The 19,942-nt window shown below is 38.7% G+C and overlaps 1 protein-coding gene across 10 annotated transcripts in view; it reads left to right on the plus strand.

The window, feature by feature from the left end:
- The window catches only part of USP15 (ubiquitin specific peptidase 15), a 136,686-nt gene that overhangs the window by 74,303 nt on the left and 42,441 nt on the right, over positions 1–19,942 (plus strand). For 7 of the 10 annotated variants that reach the window (XR_012904392.1, XR_012904399.1, XM_075930758.1 and 4 more), the window contains 2 exons: positions 822–905; positions 7,311–7,452. Coding sequence is in view for 8 of the 10 variants with exons in the window: in XM_075930758.1 (XP_075786873.1) it covers positions 822–905; positions 7,311–7,452 (226 nt within the window). In the remaining 2 variants the exon portion in view is untranslated. Of the gene's footprint in view, positions 1–821; positions 906–7,310; positions 7,453–7,813; positions 9,733–19,942 lie in introns of those variants that run through there. The other 3 variants (XM_075930764.1, XM_075930807.1, XM_075930814.1) reach the window with 2 other exon arrangements.

The raw sequence follows: 19,942 nt of genomic DNA on the forward strand, positions 1-19,942 counted from the left end.
GGGGGCCAGGCTTGATCCAAAGCCTAATTAGGATAGTGTGTTTTTACAGTTTTCCATGTTTTTTGTGTAGAGCTCAAATGGCAGCCAAGGCAAAACAGCAGATTATGCTGTACATTAATTACATGTAATTGTTACAACTCTGAAGATCATTTTTATTGAAAACATTCAACAACTCCAACTTCATAGTTTTTAAAAGGATGTTGTATATCTTAAATGTACAATGAATATAATGCTCTGATTTGACTTAGCTGAGTAAACGTGAAATTCCTAATATTTTGCAGCTCCAGCAATTTCTATTAATGTCTATCAGTCAGTTAAAAGAAAAACAAGTGATATAATTTTGCTTTTAAATGGCTAAATTTACACTAATCTGAGAATACTTATCTTTTAAAAAACATGTATTCTTAATTTTGTTACAAATGACACTTTCATATCTCATCTCAAAAGCCATTTAATATTGAGAAATTAATCAATATTTAGAAGAAAAACGCATCTGCTTTATTTTGTTGCCTTAGTGTGGGCTGATAAACTTTTTGGCATTCTTTTTAGGCCATTTTTGTCTTATTTGAGTTATTTCTGAGCTACCCAGTGTGATATGAAAGTTTGACATGAAGTGTTATGAAATAATTCATTTTACTTTTAAGATGATGCATTTTGAAGCTGGAAACTATTGTCCTGAATATTTAGTGTTCTACTCATAAGAATTTTATTTTTTCATACTTATTTACATACATTGTTCATCTATTTAGTTTTTTCTTTTTCATGATTAATTTTAATATCTCAGCATTTTTATCTAATTTAACATTTTCATATTTTTAAAGGTCCCCAGGTGCATCCAATTTTTCAACTTTACCAAAGATCTCTCCATCTCTATCAAATAATTATAACAACATCAACAACAGAAAGTAAGCAACATATCTTAAGAACTTTTTTATTTAATTGAAATCTCCCAAATATGACTTGGAAATGTCCTTGTTTTTTACCTTTTTTTAATTGGGGAATTAATTTTGTTTTGACAATGCTCAGGTTGTAGTTCCTTTATTATTAGTCAACATTTATAGTATGTCTACCTAGTTGTGTCTAGGTGTCAGAAGTTTGATATTATTTTGTGAAAATGATTGTTTTGCTTGAATATTGTAACAAAGATGCTCAGTGAAAAGAAAGCCTTTTATCTTTTTTAAAATGTATTTTCTTTTGTCAGTTTTACATTTCAAATTTGAACTTCCATACTTTTTTTTTTAGGAACTGGTATATTTAATAAGACAGAAATCTTAATTATAAAAAAAAAAGCTTTCTCTGTCAAGTGGCTGCTTAGTCTATAATTCCTTCACAGCACAGTATAGTATCCTGTAAAAAACCAGCAGTGAAATGAAGTTTCCATTTTTCTACAGCCTTACAGTAAAGCTGATTTCAAATGTCTGAAACCAGAAATAGCCTGTCTTGAAGACAAACGGGAAAAAATCTTGCCATACCGATTTAATTTAAAATATTTTCTTCCAAATGTGTGTGTGCTATGTTTAAATTTTAACTTAAATGTTAACTTAATTTTTAAAGGTAATATTAAATATTTTATACAACATCTTCCAGTTAAATACTGCATTTATGAGAAATAATTTTTCATATAGATTGAAGTGTCACTTGTGCTTCTACTGATTGAGTATTCCCATCTCTCACTTTTAAACAGATAAGTACATGTGCATATCTGCAGTCTGTTGTACTGTATTTACTAAGAAAAAATGGCTTTTTATGGATTTTTGTGTAATACATAATGATAGATATGAATTTCAAGTAGAAAATTAGTAATTCCTTCTCCCCCATTGTTTGAAAATCAGAATTATAATACCTAAAGCTAGCAAGGTCACTATTTCCTGTGTGAGATCCTGTTTTAAATTCAAACTATCCATTTTCAGTGTTATATTGTCACCACAGAAATGTTGTGTAGGCTATATTTTAGAGGTCGCTTATTGAGCCTGTTTCTAGTGCTTTCAACTTTCTAAAACAACTTTCCTCAGATTAACATTTTGTTTGTTTGAAGCCATGGTGAAAATTTTGTGGGAACTTCAGGTAAAATTCCATTCAATTGCTTAGTTTTCTGAGCTTTTCTGAGGACGTTCACATGGAAAACAAAGTAAAATGAATAACTCAAAATGCTTATTTTAAAACTTCAGTGTTTCCATGGAATTGATCTTCAGAGTCAAACACAATAAATACTTAAAATTTGATTGAAAAATTAAAAAGTGTCCCAAGTGTTAGAAAATATAGGTACTAATCTTTTTGAGTAACCAAGTATGTATAATTATTTCTAGAGTGCTGTGTATTCAAATAAAAGCTGTTTCCTTCATTGTTCACTTGCATAAATGCATATTTACTTCAACAGGCGATCAGAACATTGCATTGACACACATAGTACAGTTCACAGATTTTCAATGTGAAATTATTCAAGTTTTTTCTTTAAAACCAGGTAAACACTTTGGGAATACTACTTCTTAATGCAGTGGTACAGTTACCTTTGAACATAAATCAGAACATCAGTTATTTGCTCAAAAACAGAAAACATTTCAAAATGCATACAGTAAAAGCTGTGATATCTGACACTTTACTAACCAGTAAGATCTGTTAACATTTCTGATGTCTCCCAATACAAATCTTCAGGCTAGTAAGTAGGACTAGTATACTGCCAATGCAGTTGCCCATTGTGCACTCTACTTTTATGCCAAAGAGACAGAAGACAAATAAACATGCTAATATAAAGGATTTATTTAAATAAGCAGCTTTCAGGATATGTCATAGTACCAATTTAGCCCCATTTCCTACATTTGCATCTTCTGTGATAATTGATGTTGATAAGGATAACCCTGAGGCACTGTAAGAAGTTACTGCAAGATATTACTGCAAGATCCTGAAGTAGTCTCCTGAATTATCATAGAAAAAAGTTATGTTCTATGTAGTTTGTGTGTTTTTAGTGATCTACATATATGCTATGCACTGCCCATAATAATAAGTAATGTAATAAAATAATCTACTGTATACGCCTAAGTGCCTAAAGAAACCAACCACTTACTGGATTGGTAGGTAGCTGTATACAATTTTATATTTTGTTCATTTATTGTATTCTAATTATTTAAAAATTGGTATTCCATTCGTAAGTATAGCTTTTAATTAACTAGATTTTTTTGCTAACTCCATTTCTCCGACATGCCAGATAACAAAGCTTTTACTGTATATCATAAAGGAAAGCATTTATCAGTATACTACTAATATAATATATATATTTTAAGATGAACCAATTAATTACTAAAGGGGCCATATCTGTTACTATCCTGACTTTTATACCTGCAGCATTGAATTACTAGTTTTGTATTCAGATGTAAATTGTAATATCTGACGGCACTGCATGTATTTGTATTTTACCCTTCAGGGCTGAGGTCAGCATGTGTGTGCCTCCCCATTTTTCTTTGCCTCCTGCAAATGTAGTTTTCCCTAAGAAAACTCGTCCTCTGCCTACTTGTAGCAACTGGCTGCTGCAGTTGGAACAAACACACATTTCAGAATCTTTTGCACTGCTGTCAGATGCTTTGGAGGATTGTAGAAATTACAGGATTCTGCTGTGTTTCTGCACCTCCAAGTAGATATTGGATGCTCTGGCTCAAAAGAAATTCCCAAACTTTGCTTTTAAGATAGCAGCATACACTTCAGCAGCTAATGAACTGGAGAAGAAAATAAACAAGAGAATATCAATATTGAATGAGAGTAAGGTCACTCTGTCAATTGATAGCAGATCAATAGCTTTTGACACCAAAATTTGACCAATTTACATGACATAAAAAACAATTTTAGCTACAAAAGTCTGTTTATACAATAACATTTGTTGACCATAGAGGAATATAATGTAGAAGGTAAAATTCAAAATATATTAGTTTATTTTACAAACCTGTGTAGTTGAGTAAGTGGGTCTGATAGGTACCTGCACCTCAGTTCTGTGTACTTAAGTGTTTAAGTTTTCATACGTGAGTTGTCAATGGACATAATTTTGTATATAAGTCTTTTCAGGACCAAGCCTTAATTTGAAAAATATTGCATTTACCGTAATGTGAAATAGTGAATATATGTTTCATGTGTTACTTGCTGTCAGATGCTTTTGAAATTTGTTGGAGTTTTTTAAAAAAATAGGAGTAACAGAGTAAATAACTAGGAAGTGTAGGATATGACGCTTGCCACTTGTGAGAAATGTTTCAGATCTAGTCCAGAAAGTCATCTCCACCTAGTCAGTGATCTCCCGTCACTTCTTACTTGTCAGACGCAGACCTGGCACTTTTGCTCACAATCAAAGTGAACACATATATAGACACAATGAAGTAGAAACTGAAGTGTTTTACTTATAAAAATGGTTTAAATTTGACATGCATAAGACAGTGGAATCAGAAAAATGCTTGTAAAGTCTAAATAGAAATGTGGAGCTGACTTTGCTGTTAACACCACTCACCTTAATTAGAGTATACTCCATTCTTTTACTGTCCTCATTAAAACTTGTGAAAAGAAAAGATGTCCTAAAAATCTTGGCTGAACTTCTCCCTTGTGGATTCTAACCATGCTGCTGTAACATCTATTGGAATCTATGACAGTTAAAACAAGAGACATGCAGACTTTGCAAAGGTTTCTACTTTACTCATTTATTTCCTGTTTAATCATACACATAGTACAAGAAATTGAGATCTATGGAAAAATTATAAAAATAACAAAACCCTGTATCTAGTATCCTTATCTCTCTGACAGCTCTGAGGATGTTGGTCAATCCTTTCAGGGTCCCAGAACTCTCCTCTCCTCTGTTTCCTATTCCCAGTCTTGCTTTCTTGTTCTGGCCAGCAAATGAACACCTTTAAGGGCAGAACATGTCCTTTTATGAAGATCCAGGCTCCTCTCTGAGATTACTGCCTCAGCAACTTCATGTTCTTCCTCAGGTGTTTCTTGCCCATGTAAAGTCCAGACTGGGAAAATTTGTTCCCCTGGGCTGCTGTCCACCATTATTCTATGGTTCTTCCATGTCAGTAGACTGTTCAAGTTGGTACTTTTTGATGGCTCTCCATTGTTAACCCTCTACTAGTGAGCCCGCAGAGTGTCTGCTAACCTCTTGTGCAATCTCTAGTTAATATGGGAGTTATATTCTTATATTTAAACTTCATATGGCAAAGTAGGTATCACAAGAAACTTCATGATTCCCAAGTGAACACAGTATTCAGCTGGAGAAGAAAAGGGATTTACTTTCACTAGGTTCTCAGTGTTTTCTGAAGCATATTGGCTACAATAATAGTTGTAAAAGAGACTTTTTCTAGCCTGTTGCCATTTTCCTATTTATGAAATCAGGCAGCACAGGCGTTGGACCAATGACGGGGAAAATGGGGATCACTGAGCAGAATTGACCAAGGAGAAGAGCAGCCAGTCTCCAAACCTCTAGAACATACCTCTCTTCACTGGGCCACAATAGAGAGCAGAAATAGATTTTTCTTTGGAGAAATAAATAAGGACAGATCCATTTTCCTCTCAACAGCTTAGCATTGACAACTTATCTGAATTTGTGTGTATTTCATGTTTTGGGATACTTTCATTTTATTTTACTCTGCCACCTGAATGTTATATTTACCACATAATTTTAAATAGTACCCAAAAGTACAAAAGGCTAAGGTTATCACATCTGTGTGACATTCGTATTAAAACAAAATAAAAAATATCTTCATCAGATTAATTTTATTCTAAATTATTTACAAAATATAATCCAGTGAAAATTATTGCATATGTTTATAGTCTGTGCAAAGACTGATATTTACATCTACATGATTCCTGTCTATTTTAATACTACTTGTTCTGTTAATATTATGAGACTGGTGTATGCATTATGCCTCAAATTGATGCAAGGAGCTTTCTCATAATGTCTGTCTCTAAGGGACTGAAGGGCTTTTTTAGGTATATGAGGGTATACGTGGTTCTTGTGTGTGTCTTTGGGGAACTCAGCAAGACTGCCAAATTAAAATAGATACATGTACAGAGGAGGACTGAAAGTGGGAGTTCTTCCTGCAGTCATTTAGATTGAGTATACTGAATACAAGTTTTAAGTGATTTTTTTAATTGAAAAAAGTACATCATAAGCTACTTATATTTTTAAAATTATAAAGATTAATTTGTTGCATTGTATGTTCTTTCTTGTATTTTTTTCTTATAAAGAGACCTTCAAAATCTTATTCCACTTTTAGTCCAATGTGAAATAATATTTCAGGGTTGTTAGAAATGCTCTTGAATCTTATCAAAGCTATCATCATCAAATATTTAATATGATTAGTAACTGTAAACAGTTTGTTTAATCTTTTACCAGGCTTTTGTTTATTTAATTTTAAATCACATCTGTGTGACATTCATATTAAAACAAAATAAAAAATATCTTCATCAGATTAATTTTATTCTAAATTATTTACAATATATATATATATGATAATAAAACTAGCTGTTTTATTAGGCTTTTACCCTTTTTAGTTGTATAAATTATGCTTATTTTACCAGGAGGATGTAATATTTTGTATTTTTGTTCTGTCATATTATGGTAATAAATTACCCTTAATTTAGCTAACATTTTACTTATTACATAGTCTCCTCCAGTCTCACCAGATAGGTACATAATAGACTTTTATGAAATTTGAATGTAGTTCCTAGAAGGCATTTGGTGCATTCCTTTTTACTCTAGGTTACTCCAGGATTTTTCCTGCATTTGAATGCTGGCTTGTGTTGTCCTAGCACTGAAACTATAAATAGAAATTTTCAGTGCATCAAGCCAGTGATGTCATGGTGGCCTTGAAAATCTCAGCTCTCACCTGTAACTGAAGCATAATTCTTCATTCCAGTTTCTACTGTCCTCACATTTGTACAGTAGCAAAATGCCGAAAGGATACGCATGAGATGATTTATTGCTGCTGGTGGTGCCTAAAGTCTGAGTGTCTTAAATTTGATGGAACAATGAAGAATGGAGTGAGCTGTGAAGCTGCTCCTGTTAATCAAGGGTAGAGAGATACAAAAGCAATCTGTTTTGTTTTTTCAATACATGAAATGTTTGGTTATTTGCAGGGAAAGAGATCTTCCTTTTCTTTTTGACTGAAATTTAAGATTGATAAATTCCAGAATTAAATATATCTAAGAATATATCTAGTTAACAATAGTTACTTTTAATTTTAGATAACTTATTTGATAATTAGCAAAAAAACCTAGGTACATTAAAGCACTATAGGTCATGTGACTACATTGTGAAAAATGTTTTTGTTTTCTTACAGTGTGAAAAATTCAAACTATTGCCTCCCATCATACACTTATAAGAACTATGATTATTCAGAGCCAGGAAGACACAATGAACAGCCTGGCCTCTGTGGCTTAAGTAACTTGGGAAATACATGTTTCATGAACTCAGCCATTCAGGTACGTGCTTTAGAGAAAAGTGAACCTGGCTTGTTACTTGGAAATTAGTATTTTTGTATTTTGCATTGAGACTTGTTTACTGGCAGAACACTATAAAATTTGAGAAAATAGTACAGATTTGTTATTGGGGAAAGTTAATTTTCCTGTCTACTCTGTTTCCCCTAATATTGTGCTTGATGCATAGAGCAAGGATTCTGAGTAACCCATGTAATCCCTTGAATAAGATTCTGTACTTTCCTCTGTTGCTTGGTACTTATGAAAACTACCAAGATGCAGAAGGAAACTTAGAAATTCTAATTTGAGGGAAATCATTTTCCTTCCTTATCATGCATGTGTGCTTTTACACCTTTTACCTCTTCAGCCCTGAAAAGCATCACTACTGACCTTACAGACACAAAGGAAAATGAGAGCACAAAAGAACAATAGAAGATCATAGAAACACAGAGTTGGTGCAGCCAGAAACACGAATGGAGGGAAAAAAACAAGGTGTGAGGGGGAAAGGCAGATAATTGTGGGCTAGAATGATGACCCATACCATTTGTCCTTCAGCCCTATTCCCCACTAATAGTTGTGGGAGGCACCAGTTTGGATCAGTATACCCAAACCATAATATTTTTAGCTTCATTGGCTAGCTAGCTAATAAAAAACTAGTACAAATTAGAACAAAATGCATGGCATTTGTGTTTTTTTCATATCTGAAAAACATTATATATGATCCTGACAGCATCCCTGTGAGCTAAGCATGTACTGTGTTATATGAATCTGATAGATGAGAAAACTGATAGAAAGTTTGTGATTTGTCAAAAGTCACAGAGTTTTCTCCATTTGTGATTTGACCTTCAGTTCTCTGCTCAGACTCCACTGTGATACTCTTCTTATGAATAAAATAAACTTGGTAGGTGGTTATGAAACTTTTTAAAATGGAGGGGAAGAATTGCTATGTGGGTGGCTGTGTATGTGCATGTGTGCAGTTCCTATATAAACTTAGAAATGCCCAGACTAGGTGATTCCTCTTTCTCTACTGCAGTGTTTCTCAAAGTGGTCTGCAAAACCGCTTTGAGAAACCTGTTAATTGGCCGTGCCAGTTTGTTTGCTTAATGGTGCCACGGCCATGGAGCTTTGTGTCTCCTGTTGGCTCCCCTGGGTTGCAAACAGTGAAACGGAGCCAATAGGAGCTGTGAGGCTCTGTGGCCATGGCTCAGGTAAGCAAATAAACTGGTGCGGCCAGTTAACAGGTTTCTCAAGTGGTTTCGTGGATCACTTTAAGAAACACTGCTCAACTGCCACCAAACATGTACCTTCCTAGATATTTCCTTGCATTATTAGCACTCCACTTGGATTACTTTTACTTCTCTTGCACCTGAAATTCTGAAGAGCAGGGGGGAGAACAATAACATTGACATAAAATAATCTTAGACAGAATTAAGTAAACAAGGAGCTAGCCAAAATGTTGTCATATATGCCAAATAAAACAAAACATTTATTTTACCAATCCCCAGTGCTTATAATCGGTATCATCTGCACTTTTATTTTCTATGGATGACTGGAAAGTGACTTGAATTAAGGTATCCTTCCTTTTCAGACATTTCCTATCCTCTCTCTCTATATATATTAAAAAGTTTTTCCCACAGGATGACGGTGACGTCATCACGTCACTCTACATCCTACCTGCCTCTTCCCTCTCTCCTCCGACTTTCCCCAGCTCGAGCTCCACCTCGCTGCTTCCCCTCGCCACTTGGAATTGCTATTTTAAACTAAGCCCCCACTTCCTTACTCCAGCCCTACTCCACAGAGCTTTCAACACCAAGAAACATGGCACAGCCGTGACAGCCCTGGGGTGGAGGAAGGCTTCAGTCTCAGGACAGCAGCCTGCGGACAAGGTTAGGAGCAGGGCTCCCAGCTGGGCTTATGTGCCAGCAGTAGGCTCTTGGGGAGCCAGAGTACAGTTCCCAATCACCTGGAGTCCAGCTGCCCCTGTGGAGACTCACCCCCTCCCCAAAAGCTGCACTTACTGCGGCTGCCAGAGCATTCCTGAGCTGCCCAGGGGAGCTGCTGAACTGACCTTTCTACTCCTTCCCTTTTGCTTCCAGCAGGCATATGGGCAGCCCTGGGTTCTTCAGACAAGGCTGGGGCAGTGAGCAGCACAGGTGGGACCACATAGGGGAGAGGTCTAAACAGCAGCCTTCCGGACTGCTGCATGCACACGGCACCACCTGCGCCTCGCTGCGCTCCATGTGGGGTGGGCAGTCACCCTTGCACCTCGCCAGCTGCCAGGGTTAGAGCCAGGTCTGATGCACATCACAGCTGGGGGGGGGAGGGGGGGGTAGAGTTGGGAGGGAGAAGGAGGGATTAGGTTGGGGGAGAAGGGGCCTGGACTGACGAGGGGGAAGGAGCTTGAGGGGCAGGAAGCAGAAGGAGGGGCGGGGCGGACAGAAGAAGGGCCCAGCCTGGCATGGTGGGGAGCGGGGAGGGAGAAGTGACCCGGGCTGGTGCAGGCAGGGATGAAGATGGGACCCCGGGCTGGTGCTCGGCTCTCCCCAGGGGCTGGGTGGGAGAGCCGGAGTTGCTCGTTATTTCGGGTAACTTAGTTGTTTTACAAATCTATCTGTAAAGCAAAATATGTGTGTGCTTCTACGGACGTACAGAATACTATTGTGTGTGTTATTCAGAAGATAGCTTATATTGGAGATTGCCTATCTCCTAGAACTGGAGGGGATGTTGAAAGGTCATTCAGTCTAGTCCTCTGCCTTCACAGCAGGACCAAGTACCATCCCTCACAAATTTTTGCCCCAAATCCCCTAAATGGCCTCCACAAGGATTGAACTCACAACCCTGGGTTTAGCAGGCCAATGCTCAAACCGCTGAGCTATCCCTCCCTCTCTTTGCTGTGTGCACACGGCACCACCTGTGATCCACGTGGGGTGGGCAGGCACCCTTGCACCTTCACAGCTGCCAGGGTTAGAGCCAAGGTTGAATACTTGTTTATTTCATTTTCCTTAGGGGATGGGTGGGAGGAGTCCTTTGTTCCTGTGCAAGAAGTGCAAGGATTTTCTCTCAGGCTGCCTCTAGACTACAGGCTTCTTTCGGAAGAGCTCTTTCACAAAAAGGTTTCTTCCTCATAGAATGAGAATTGCCATTGCTGGAAAAACCCCTCTGTTCTTTCAATTTTCTTGCAGAAGAATGCGATTGCAGTGTGGACGTTCATCAAGTTTTGTCAGAAAAACGGCTGTTTTTCCGACAGTACTCTGTAGTGTAGACATACCCTCAGTCCTGCTTTTCAGCTCTCCCTACTGAGGAGAACTAGATGGAACTCTGTGTAGCCTATTAATGCCTCATTATAATCAGATGTGAAAAATGACAGCATTGAGAGCCACAGCCCTACACTTGCAGGAAGTGAGCATGTTGCTTTTCATGCTAAGACAGAGATCAATTGACAGGGAATATAACTTAGATTTCCCTTCAGGCAGTGCAGTGCACTACCCCTTACGTGACCCCTTGATGAAGACAACACTCTTGTGTTGCCTCAGAGGCATTTATTGTGTCGCATGAGTTGAACTGATTCTCTGAGAGAGTTAGGGTTCCAGTTTGGACTTAGGCAATTGAAGCATCTGGTGAATTTCTTTTGAGGATATTGATGCCTTTCAACTTGGCCAGTATAATTTAGGAATTTTTTATTTTCTGAGCAAGGGACTCATAGGAACATAGGAATTGAGGCTTTAGAGTCAGACAGTGAACTGACATCAGTTGGATTATTTTAGCCTTTTATTCCCTTCTAAATAATTATCCTGTTCTTTCTGAGGACTAGGTTAATGGCAGGAACCTTTGGGAACATATTCTTATGGCAGTTACCTACTAAGAGAAGTAAAACAGATTTAGCAGACTACCGGCTTCTTTCGGAAGAGCTCTTTCACAAAAAGGCTTCTTCCTTGTAGACTGAGGATTTCCAATGCTGGAAAAACCCCTCTGTTCTTTTGATTTTCTTGCAGAAGAACGCAATGGCAGTGATTCTTTGTGATTTGTGATCGAAATGAGCCCCAATATTAATGTTCTAAGATATAGAGATGGCCTACACTACAAAGTTAGGTCCATGTAAGGCAGCTTACAGCACCCTGATTATGTCAGTGTCAGCCTTGTTCCCATCTATTTAAGTGCTCTACTACACACTGCGCAACTGCACTTTGCAATAGTGTCTGTGTAGATACTGAAGGTCACTTATATTGGCTGTTGGCTGTCATTCTTTTCAAAATCACAGACTAATTACTGCAGAGGCTGTAAGTAAACCTAATATAGGTCAATTTAAGTTTGTAGTGTAGTCATGCCTGTGCTTTTATATCTGTTACCTACTTGAAGTAGAGAATTATGATGCTAATATCTGTCCATTGAGTTATTCTAGAATAGTCCATATAAACATTTATTTTGCTGGTAACTTCTAATGAAAATGTAAAATATGTAGGTAGATTTTCCTCCTACCATTTTTTTCCTCTTAAGACTTTTTAGATATGTTATTTTTCCATCCTCTTCCCCCTTCAAAAAATAACTTGTGTAAAAGAATCAGAGGGGTAGGCGTGTTGGTCTGAATCTGCAAAAGTGACGAGGAGTCCTGTGGCACCTTATAGACTAACAGATGTATTGGAGCATAAGCTTTCGTGGACAAAGATCCACTTCATCTATGATTGGGTTAAGGTTAGGGTCAGATGAAGTGAGTCTTTGCCCACGAAAGTTTATGCTCCAATAAATCTGTTAGTCTGTAAGGTGCCACAGGACTCCTCGTTGCTCATGTAAAAGAAGAAATGTGATCTGATGTAGTTAGATATGAGGATGAGAATTGTATAGCTTGAGAACTCTGCCGTTTCACCACCAGATGTTGATTCAATAAAAGATATTACCTCTCCCATCTTGTGTGTGTCATATCCTGGGACCAGCATTACTACACCAATACTGTAAACAGTAGACAAAGATTGACTTTCCAGGAAACATACAAAGCGATTTAGCATTGTTTTAGGGAATAATGAATGTGTTGATTGGGAGATAGTCAGCATCAAAGGTTTGTCTTGTCTTGTTATTAGGTAATGCCTAAAGTTATTGGATATGGATGTTTCTAATAAAAATAAGAGATTAAAATAAAATAACTAGTTAAAATGTTTTTAAATGTATTTTGTTTTTAGCTCTCATTTATAAAAGCTTTTCTATATGGTGATTCTAGGCATATACACAATCTTGGGCAGAAAGACTAAGAGTAACAAATGAGAATATAGGCATTACTTTATACTTACATCCTTTTTGTCCATAGAGCTAAAAGACTACACAAAAAATGAAAACTAAATAGTTGTTTATATTTTAGACTTTCTTTCTCTCTTCTTCACAAACTAAATTCTTAGACCCACAGTCCTAATAATCTTTTAGAATCACATGGTCGCTTTTGGATGTGAGTGACTGACTTGTTTCAGCATATGTAGCCCCGTGAAGACTTTGAATATAGTGTGTCTTGGTAAATACAATTTTCATTCAAGTTCATTTCTTCACAATCTCTTTAAACTTTCCACAAACTGGGGACTCTAGACCAGTAGCAAGTTTTAAATGGCCGTGTTGATTAGTGATTAACTTGATTTCTCTTGTTCTATTTATGTTTATTGGTAATGCCGCAGCATGGAATGAGTTAATAGAGCTGTTTAAATGAAATGATAGAGCTGTTTAAATACATGGATCCTAGAAAACAGGGCTGTAGTAAACAGTACCCTAATTTCAATATGAAATATATGAATAAGTAAACATGGCTATTGAGTTTACACAATAAAAATCTAACAAAATAAATATTAATTGATCTACCAGTAAAAGGTCAGGATTCATAGAACACTTTTGAAGAGAGTTCTTTCTGACTTGAACCTCAATTGGCAGAGATTTTCATAAATAATGTATTTTTCATGAGTTCCTGCTGATTGTGAAGTAAACAAAAGCTGATAAGTGAAATTACACTTGAAATACTCAGTCACTTCAATCTTCTGTGTCTCAATGAAGGATGCAACAGTTTTAGCTTATCACACCAACAGTGCAGTGTCGTGTAATGCAAATCACTTTAAAATAACATTTTTCGTTTTCCATTTTTTGTTTAGTATGGTGTTTCTACTAATTAGGGATGTAAGCAACTAGTCAACTAGTCAACAAGCTTAGGTTTAGTTGAATCGACTACTCGCTACTTCCCCCCACCTCCCCCGTTGTCTCTGTATGTGAGGCAGCAAGGAGGGAGGGAAGCAGGAACCAGTGCTGGGTACCACCTGCTCCCCTCCCTGCCCCCCAACCCCCAATAGAGGCAGCAGCATGAGCAAGGGACACTGCTACAAAGCAGCCTGTGGGCCCAGGCTCACTGCAGGCAGAGATTGCTCTGGGTTCCAAACAGAGCATTTAAAAGTCCTCCTGGTCTTGTTTATGCAGTCATCCAAGAGTGCCTTGAAGCACGAGTCAGAGTTAAACAATTTTTGGTAATACAGAGACAACTTAGCATTGCTTCCATACTCAAGAAATATTCTTCGTAGCCTAATGGATTGGTGTTATTGAATACAATTAAGGCTTCTGTATGTTTGGTGTTTTCATAAATAGAGCCCTGAAAATCTTCAGATATTCATAGAATCATAGAACTGGAAGAGACCTCAGAAGGTCATCAAGTCCAGCCCCCTGCTATAGGCAGGACCAATTCCAACTAAATCAACCCGGCCAGGGCTTTGTCAAGCCGAGACTTAAACACCTCTAGGGATGGAGACTCCACTACTTCCCTAGGTAACCCATTCCAGTGCTTCACCACCCTCCTAGTGAAATAGTTTTTCCTAATATCCAACCTGGACCTCTCCCACCACAGCTTGAGACCATTGCTCCTTGTTCTGCCATCTGTCACTACTGAGAACAGCCTCTCTCCATCCTCTTTGGAACCTCCCTTCAGGAAGTTGAAGGCTGCTATCAAATCCCCCCTCACTCTTCGCTTCTGCAGACTAAACAGACCCAAGTCCCTCAGCCTCTCCTCATAAGTCATATGCTCCAGCCCCCTAATAATTTTGGTTGCCCTCCATTGGACCCTCTCCAATGCGTCCACATCCTTTTTGTAGTGCGGGGGCCCAGAACTGGACACAATACTCCAGATGTGGCCTCACCAAAGCTGAATAAAGGAGAATATTGACATCTCTGGATCTGCTGGCAATGCTCCTCTTAATGCAACCTAATGTGCCATTAGCCTTCTTGGCTACAAGGGCACACTGTTGACTCATATCCAGTTTCTCATCCATTGTAACCCCCAGGTCCTTTTCTGCAGAACTACTACTTAACCGGTTGGTCCCCAGCTTGTAACTATGCTTGGGATTCTTCCGTCCCAAGTGCAGGACTCTAGACTTGTCCTTGTTGAACCTCATCAGATTTCCTGTGGTCCAATCCTCCTATTTGTCTAAGTCATTCTGGACCCTATCTCTGCCCTTAAGCGTATCTACCTCTCCCCCCAGCTTAGTGTCATCCGCAAACTTGCTGACGGTGCGATCCATCCCCTCATCCAGATCATTAATAAAGATATTGAACAAAACCGGTCCTAGAACCGTACCTTGGGGCACTCCGCTAGAAACTGACTGCCATCCTGACATCGAGCCATTGATCATTACCCGCTGGTCCCGGCCTTCTAGCCATCTTTCTATCCATCTTACCGTCCAATTATCCAATCCACATTCCCTTAACTTGCTGGCAAGAATATTGTGGGAGACCGTATCAAAAGCCTTGCTAAAGTCAAGGTATATAACATCCACTGACTTCCCCATGTCCACCGAGCCAGTTACCTCATCGTAGAAGCTAATCAGATTGGTCAGGCACAACTTGCCCTTTGTGAATTCATGCTGACTATTCCTAATCACTTTCCTCTCATCCAAGTGCCTCAAAATGGATTCCTTAAGGATCTCTTCCATGCTTTTTCCAGGAACCGAGGTAAGACTGACCGGCCTATAGTTCCCTGGATCATCCTTCTTCCCTTTTTTGAAGATGGGCACTACATTTGCCTTTTTCCAATCATCCGGGATTTCTCCCGATCTCCACAACTTTTCAAAGATAATAGTCAAAGGCTTCTCAGTGACATTTGCCAACTCCCTCAGTACCCTCGGATGCACTAAGTCTGGACCCATGGATTTATGTACGTTTAGTTTTTCTAAATAGTTCCTAACCTGTTCTTTACCCACCACGGGCTGTCCATCTTCATCCCATCTTGCGTCACTTAGCGCAGAAGTCCAGGAGCCGACCTTGTCCGTGAATACAGAGGCAAAGAAAGCATTGAGTACTTCAGCTTTCCCCACATCATCTGTCTCTAGGTTACCTCCTTCATCCATTAGGGACCGCTAACCCTCTCTGATCACCACCTTCTTGTTAACATGCCTGTAGAAACCTTTCTTGTTATCCTTCACATCCTTAGCCAGTCGCAATTCCATTTGCGCTTTTGCCTTCCTGATAACCCCCCCGGCATTCTTGAGCTATACCTTTAAACTCCTCCCTGGTCATTTGTCCAAGTTTCCACTTTTTGTAAGCTTCCTTTTTGTGCTTAAGATCACCAAGGATTTCCCCTGTAAGCAAAACCAGTCTCCACCATGTTTGCCTCTCTTGCTACGCATGGGGATGGTTTCTTTCTGTGCCTTCAATAAGGCACTTTATATGATGGGAATCCGCATCCACAGATCATTTTTTGCAGATGCGGATACCAATTTTGTATCCGCACAGGACTCTATTTATAAACTTGCCATCCTTGCCACTCTCTTTCCTCAGAGAGAGATGAGTCCTATACTGGGTCATAGCAGACACTGCTCTTTGTAAAAATGGTGAGACAGTTTGTCCTTAGTAAATTAAAAATTCCATCAAATTCAGTTAAATATAAAAAAAATAGAATTAACTAATACAAATAGTCAAGTATTCATGGACTATATTGCATTGATAACTCTAGTACAGTATTAGAGGACCAACCACATTTTGTTTCAGAGCTTCTCCAGGTCTTTAATTAATGGCCACATTGACAAATTTCCTTTCAGAGCAGTTCCTTGTAAGGCAAGATTGAGAGCTTTGTTATTTTTCTCAGTGTGCTAAGAACACTTTAATGACTTGTGATGAGACGACAAAATAAAAACAGATAGCAAATTTTGGATTTCACATGTTTGTGGCTGATTTAAAAGAAAAAAAAACCTCCCAGACAACACTACAGTTATAAAAAGATTGAGAAAAAAGGGATGTAGGAGGGTCTTACTTATTTCTTTTCACTCTCAGTTAACACCTATTGCTTAATTAGATCAGGAGCTGAGAGACTCTAGGTCAGATGTCTCAAACTCCTGCACCGCAGGACATCTACAACCATAGTACGTGCCCAATCTGGCCCCCGCAAAAAAGCCCCAATTCTCAGGAGAGTTGGCATCATTTCTACCTAGTCAGTTTTACAAAATGTGCTAATAGTTTCACAGCTTACATCTATGGACAGGACAGCTCTCTTGGGCCACAGAACCATCAGCAGCATGGAGTTAGGAGCTGGAATCCACTCTAGTGCTGTGTTGGCAGTGGGAGCCCCAGCAGATTTTAATTGCCCAGATGGGGAGCACACAGGCCAGCAGGTTGGTCCAGAAGAGACACACAAGAACAATAAATAGAGACATATCCCATAACTCTCCCCCAGCCCCCAAAGAAGACTCCTGCTAAAGGGGGATGCCCACTGGCCCTCTAGAACAGGAGTGGGGAACCTAAGGCTTGGGGACCATATGCAGCCCCTGGCTTGCCTGAACCCAGCCTCCAAGGCTTAGGCCCCTTCCACGCTGGTGCTCCAGCCACTCTACCCACCCCACTCCACCCACCTCACCCCACGAGGCTGGACCACACAAAATCTACTAGGTTCCTTCCCTCCTCCCCCCCCCCCCCCCCCCCGATCTTGTGTGCAAGGGGAACATGGAGAATGTCTGTCCTTCTCAGTCAAGGGCCACATCAGTGAAGGGGTTGATGTTTTGTTTTTTGGTTGTTTTTTTGTAGAGCTTTTTTGTTTATTTGGAGTTGTGTTTTGTTTTGTTTTTGCTTCTAATTTGTGTGTGGCCCCTGACCCAAAAGAGGTTCCCTATCCCTGCTTTAAGAGGATTTGAGGACTGGAACTGGTCCTAAGGTAAATTGACTGAGACCCCTAAACTTTCCCCTATACGTTTTGTTCATATGTTTAATCATAGCAATTGGAAAGTGCATGCTTGGAGGGAAGGCTTCCTCTCTAGCAAAACCTTTATTTAGAACAGATTTAAAACTATAAGGTAAGTAGAGCCCTCATTTCTATACATTTATGTAAGCAAGCCAACGTGATTTTTTTTTTTTTTTTTTAGAATTTTTGTGATTTAATTTGAGATTGAGCATTCCCTCTGTATACGTAGTCTTTCATATAGCCATTGTTTCTTATTGGGCTAATTGGGAGGTGTCTATTAATGCATGATGTATCTAGTTCATAGCATCTCTGAACAGTTTTGCTTAAAGGAGTTGTATTTCATGGCTATTCTTGGATTTAGTACTAATTTGGTTTGACGGTTTATCATTGTTTACCACAATCACAATTGATGAGCCAAAATAAACAAAATCTACCACAATACGAAGGTTATGTCTCAAAACTAAATTAATACTTTGTCTTGGTTTTCAGTAAAAATGGCAGCTTAGAACGTGGGGCAATGTCAAGATAGCTAATGGAAATGAGTGCATAGAAACGGAAATTACCACATTTAATGTAGAAGCAAAATTCAGAGAGCTTAATGCTCTCAAATCAGAGCTGGATAATATCTATTCTAAAATACTGGAAGAACTGGCATATGAAATTGCAAGTTCATTTGTGAGGATTTTTAATAAAGTTATCACATTGGATGTGGTGCCATATGACTGAAGAAAAGCAAGACTGTTGGCTATATTTAAGGTAAAATGTAGTAGATCTCATTATCTGGTCTTCAATATAGCACTTGATATGGTAAAACATGGGAAATTATTAAATGGGATTTAATATCAAAATTGTAAGGTGGTGACTAACAAGGAGACATGAATTTTCCTGAAAGGGGACTTCTTTGGCTGGTTCCTCAAGGTTTGGTCTCGGAAGAGATCTTGTTGAATATTTTCATTAGTAACCCTGGCACAAAAAACATAGGAATATGTCAGTGAAGTATGCTGATGTTACAAAATTGGAAAATGTCAATACAGAGGAGGATTGGAAGAATTATACAGGAAGAATTGGATGACCTTGATGCATGGAATCAAATAAATTGGATTAAATATAATAGTACTAAGAGCCTAACAAGAATTTAATATATAAACTGAGGCTCACTGATTGGAAGTAATGGAGGAGAAAGACATGAATTGTAGGAAGACAGTTGCCAATGTGAAATGGCTGGGGAAAAGGTTAAATGCCATACTAGGAAACATACCTATAATAGTGTTTATAATTCGGATCAGCTGTGTTCAAGAAAAATGAATTCAAATTGGAACAATTGCAGAGAAGGGCTATTAGGATAATCAGAGTAACTGGGAAGCCTATATGTGAGAAGACTTAAGAGTTTGTTTTAAGCCAGTGGTTTTCAAACTTTTTTTTTTCTCATGACCCAGTTGAATTTGATTGTTGATGCCCACGACCAAACATAATTTGACTAGTCTGTGGGCTCTGGGGTGGGGCTGAGGATGAGTGCTTTGGGGGATATGAGGTGGCTCCAGTTTTGGGGGGGTCAGAGCTGGGGCAGGAGGGACTTACTTTGAGTAGCTCCTGGTCAGCGGTGCAGATGGGGTGGTAAGGCTGGCTTCTTGTCTGTCCTGGCACCACAGACCATGCAGTATCCCGGAAGGAGCCAGTGGTAGGTTCCCAATCAATGGGAATGTGGAGTTAGTGTTTGGGGCAGGGGCAATGTGCAGAGCCCTGTTCATTCTCCCTACCCCCACCCCTCTAGGAGCTGGGCATGCTGCCCAGTCTGTGGTGCCAGAACAGGCATCTGGCCTGCCTTTGCACCCCCATAGGTCATGTAATCACCTTGCAGCAATAAGACTCAGTGCTTGACATTTCACGACCCAGTACTGAGTCACAACCCAGTTCGAAAACCACTGGTTTTAAGCTAAGAGAGGGATATGATTACCAGGGAGCCTAGAAATCCTTTTGTCACAGAAAAACATGGAATTTACATTTGTATATAGAATAGTTAGATTTAATATTTTGTGAAAAAATAAAAACTTAAATTAACTAAACTTTACTGAAGTACCAGTGACACTTATTCAGTTTGCACAACCTTTCCCTCTAGTGATTGATGTTTGAATGTTCTTTCAATTTGCATAGCTAAACATACACCAATAAACTGCTTCTGGTATATAAAGGTTTCTCAGCAGTGTTTGAGGTGGGGTTTAGTGCCTCAGAAATTTCACTTCAGTCTTCAGATGGAAATAATTAAATTTATGAGAACTTTAAAAATCACCCTTAAAGTCCATAGAGATGTAGCCGTGTTAGTCT

Source organism: Pelodiscus sinensis, chromosome 1, assembly GCF_049634645.1.
Source record: "Pelodiscus sinensis isolate JC-2024 chromosome 1, ASM4963464v1, whole genome shotgun sequence".
NCBI lineage: Eukaryota > Metazoa > Chordata > Testudines > Trionychidae > Pelodiscus > Pelodiscus sinensis.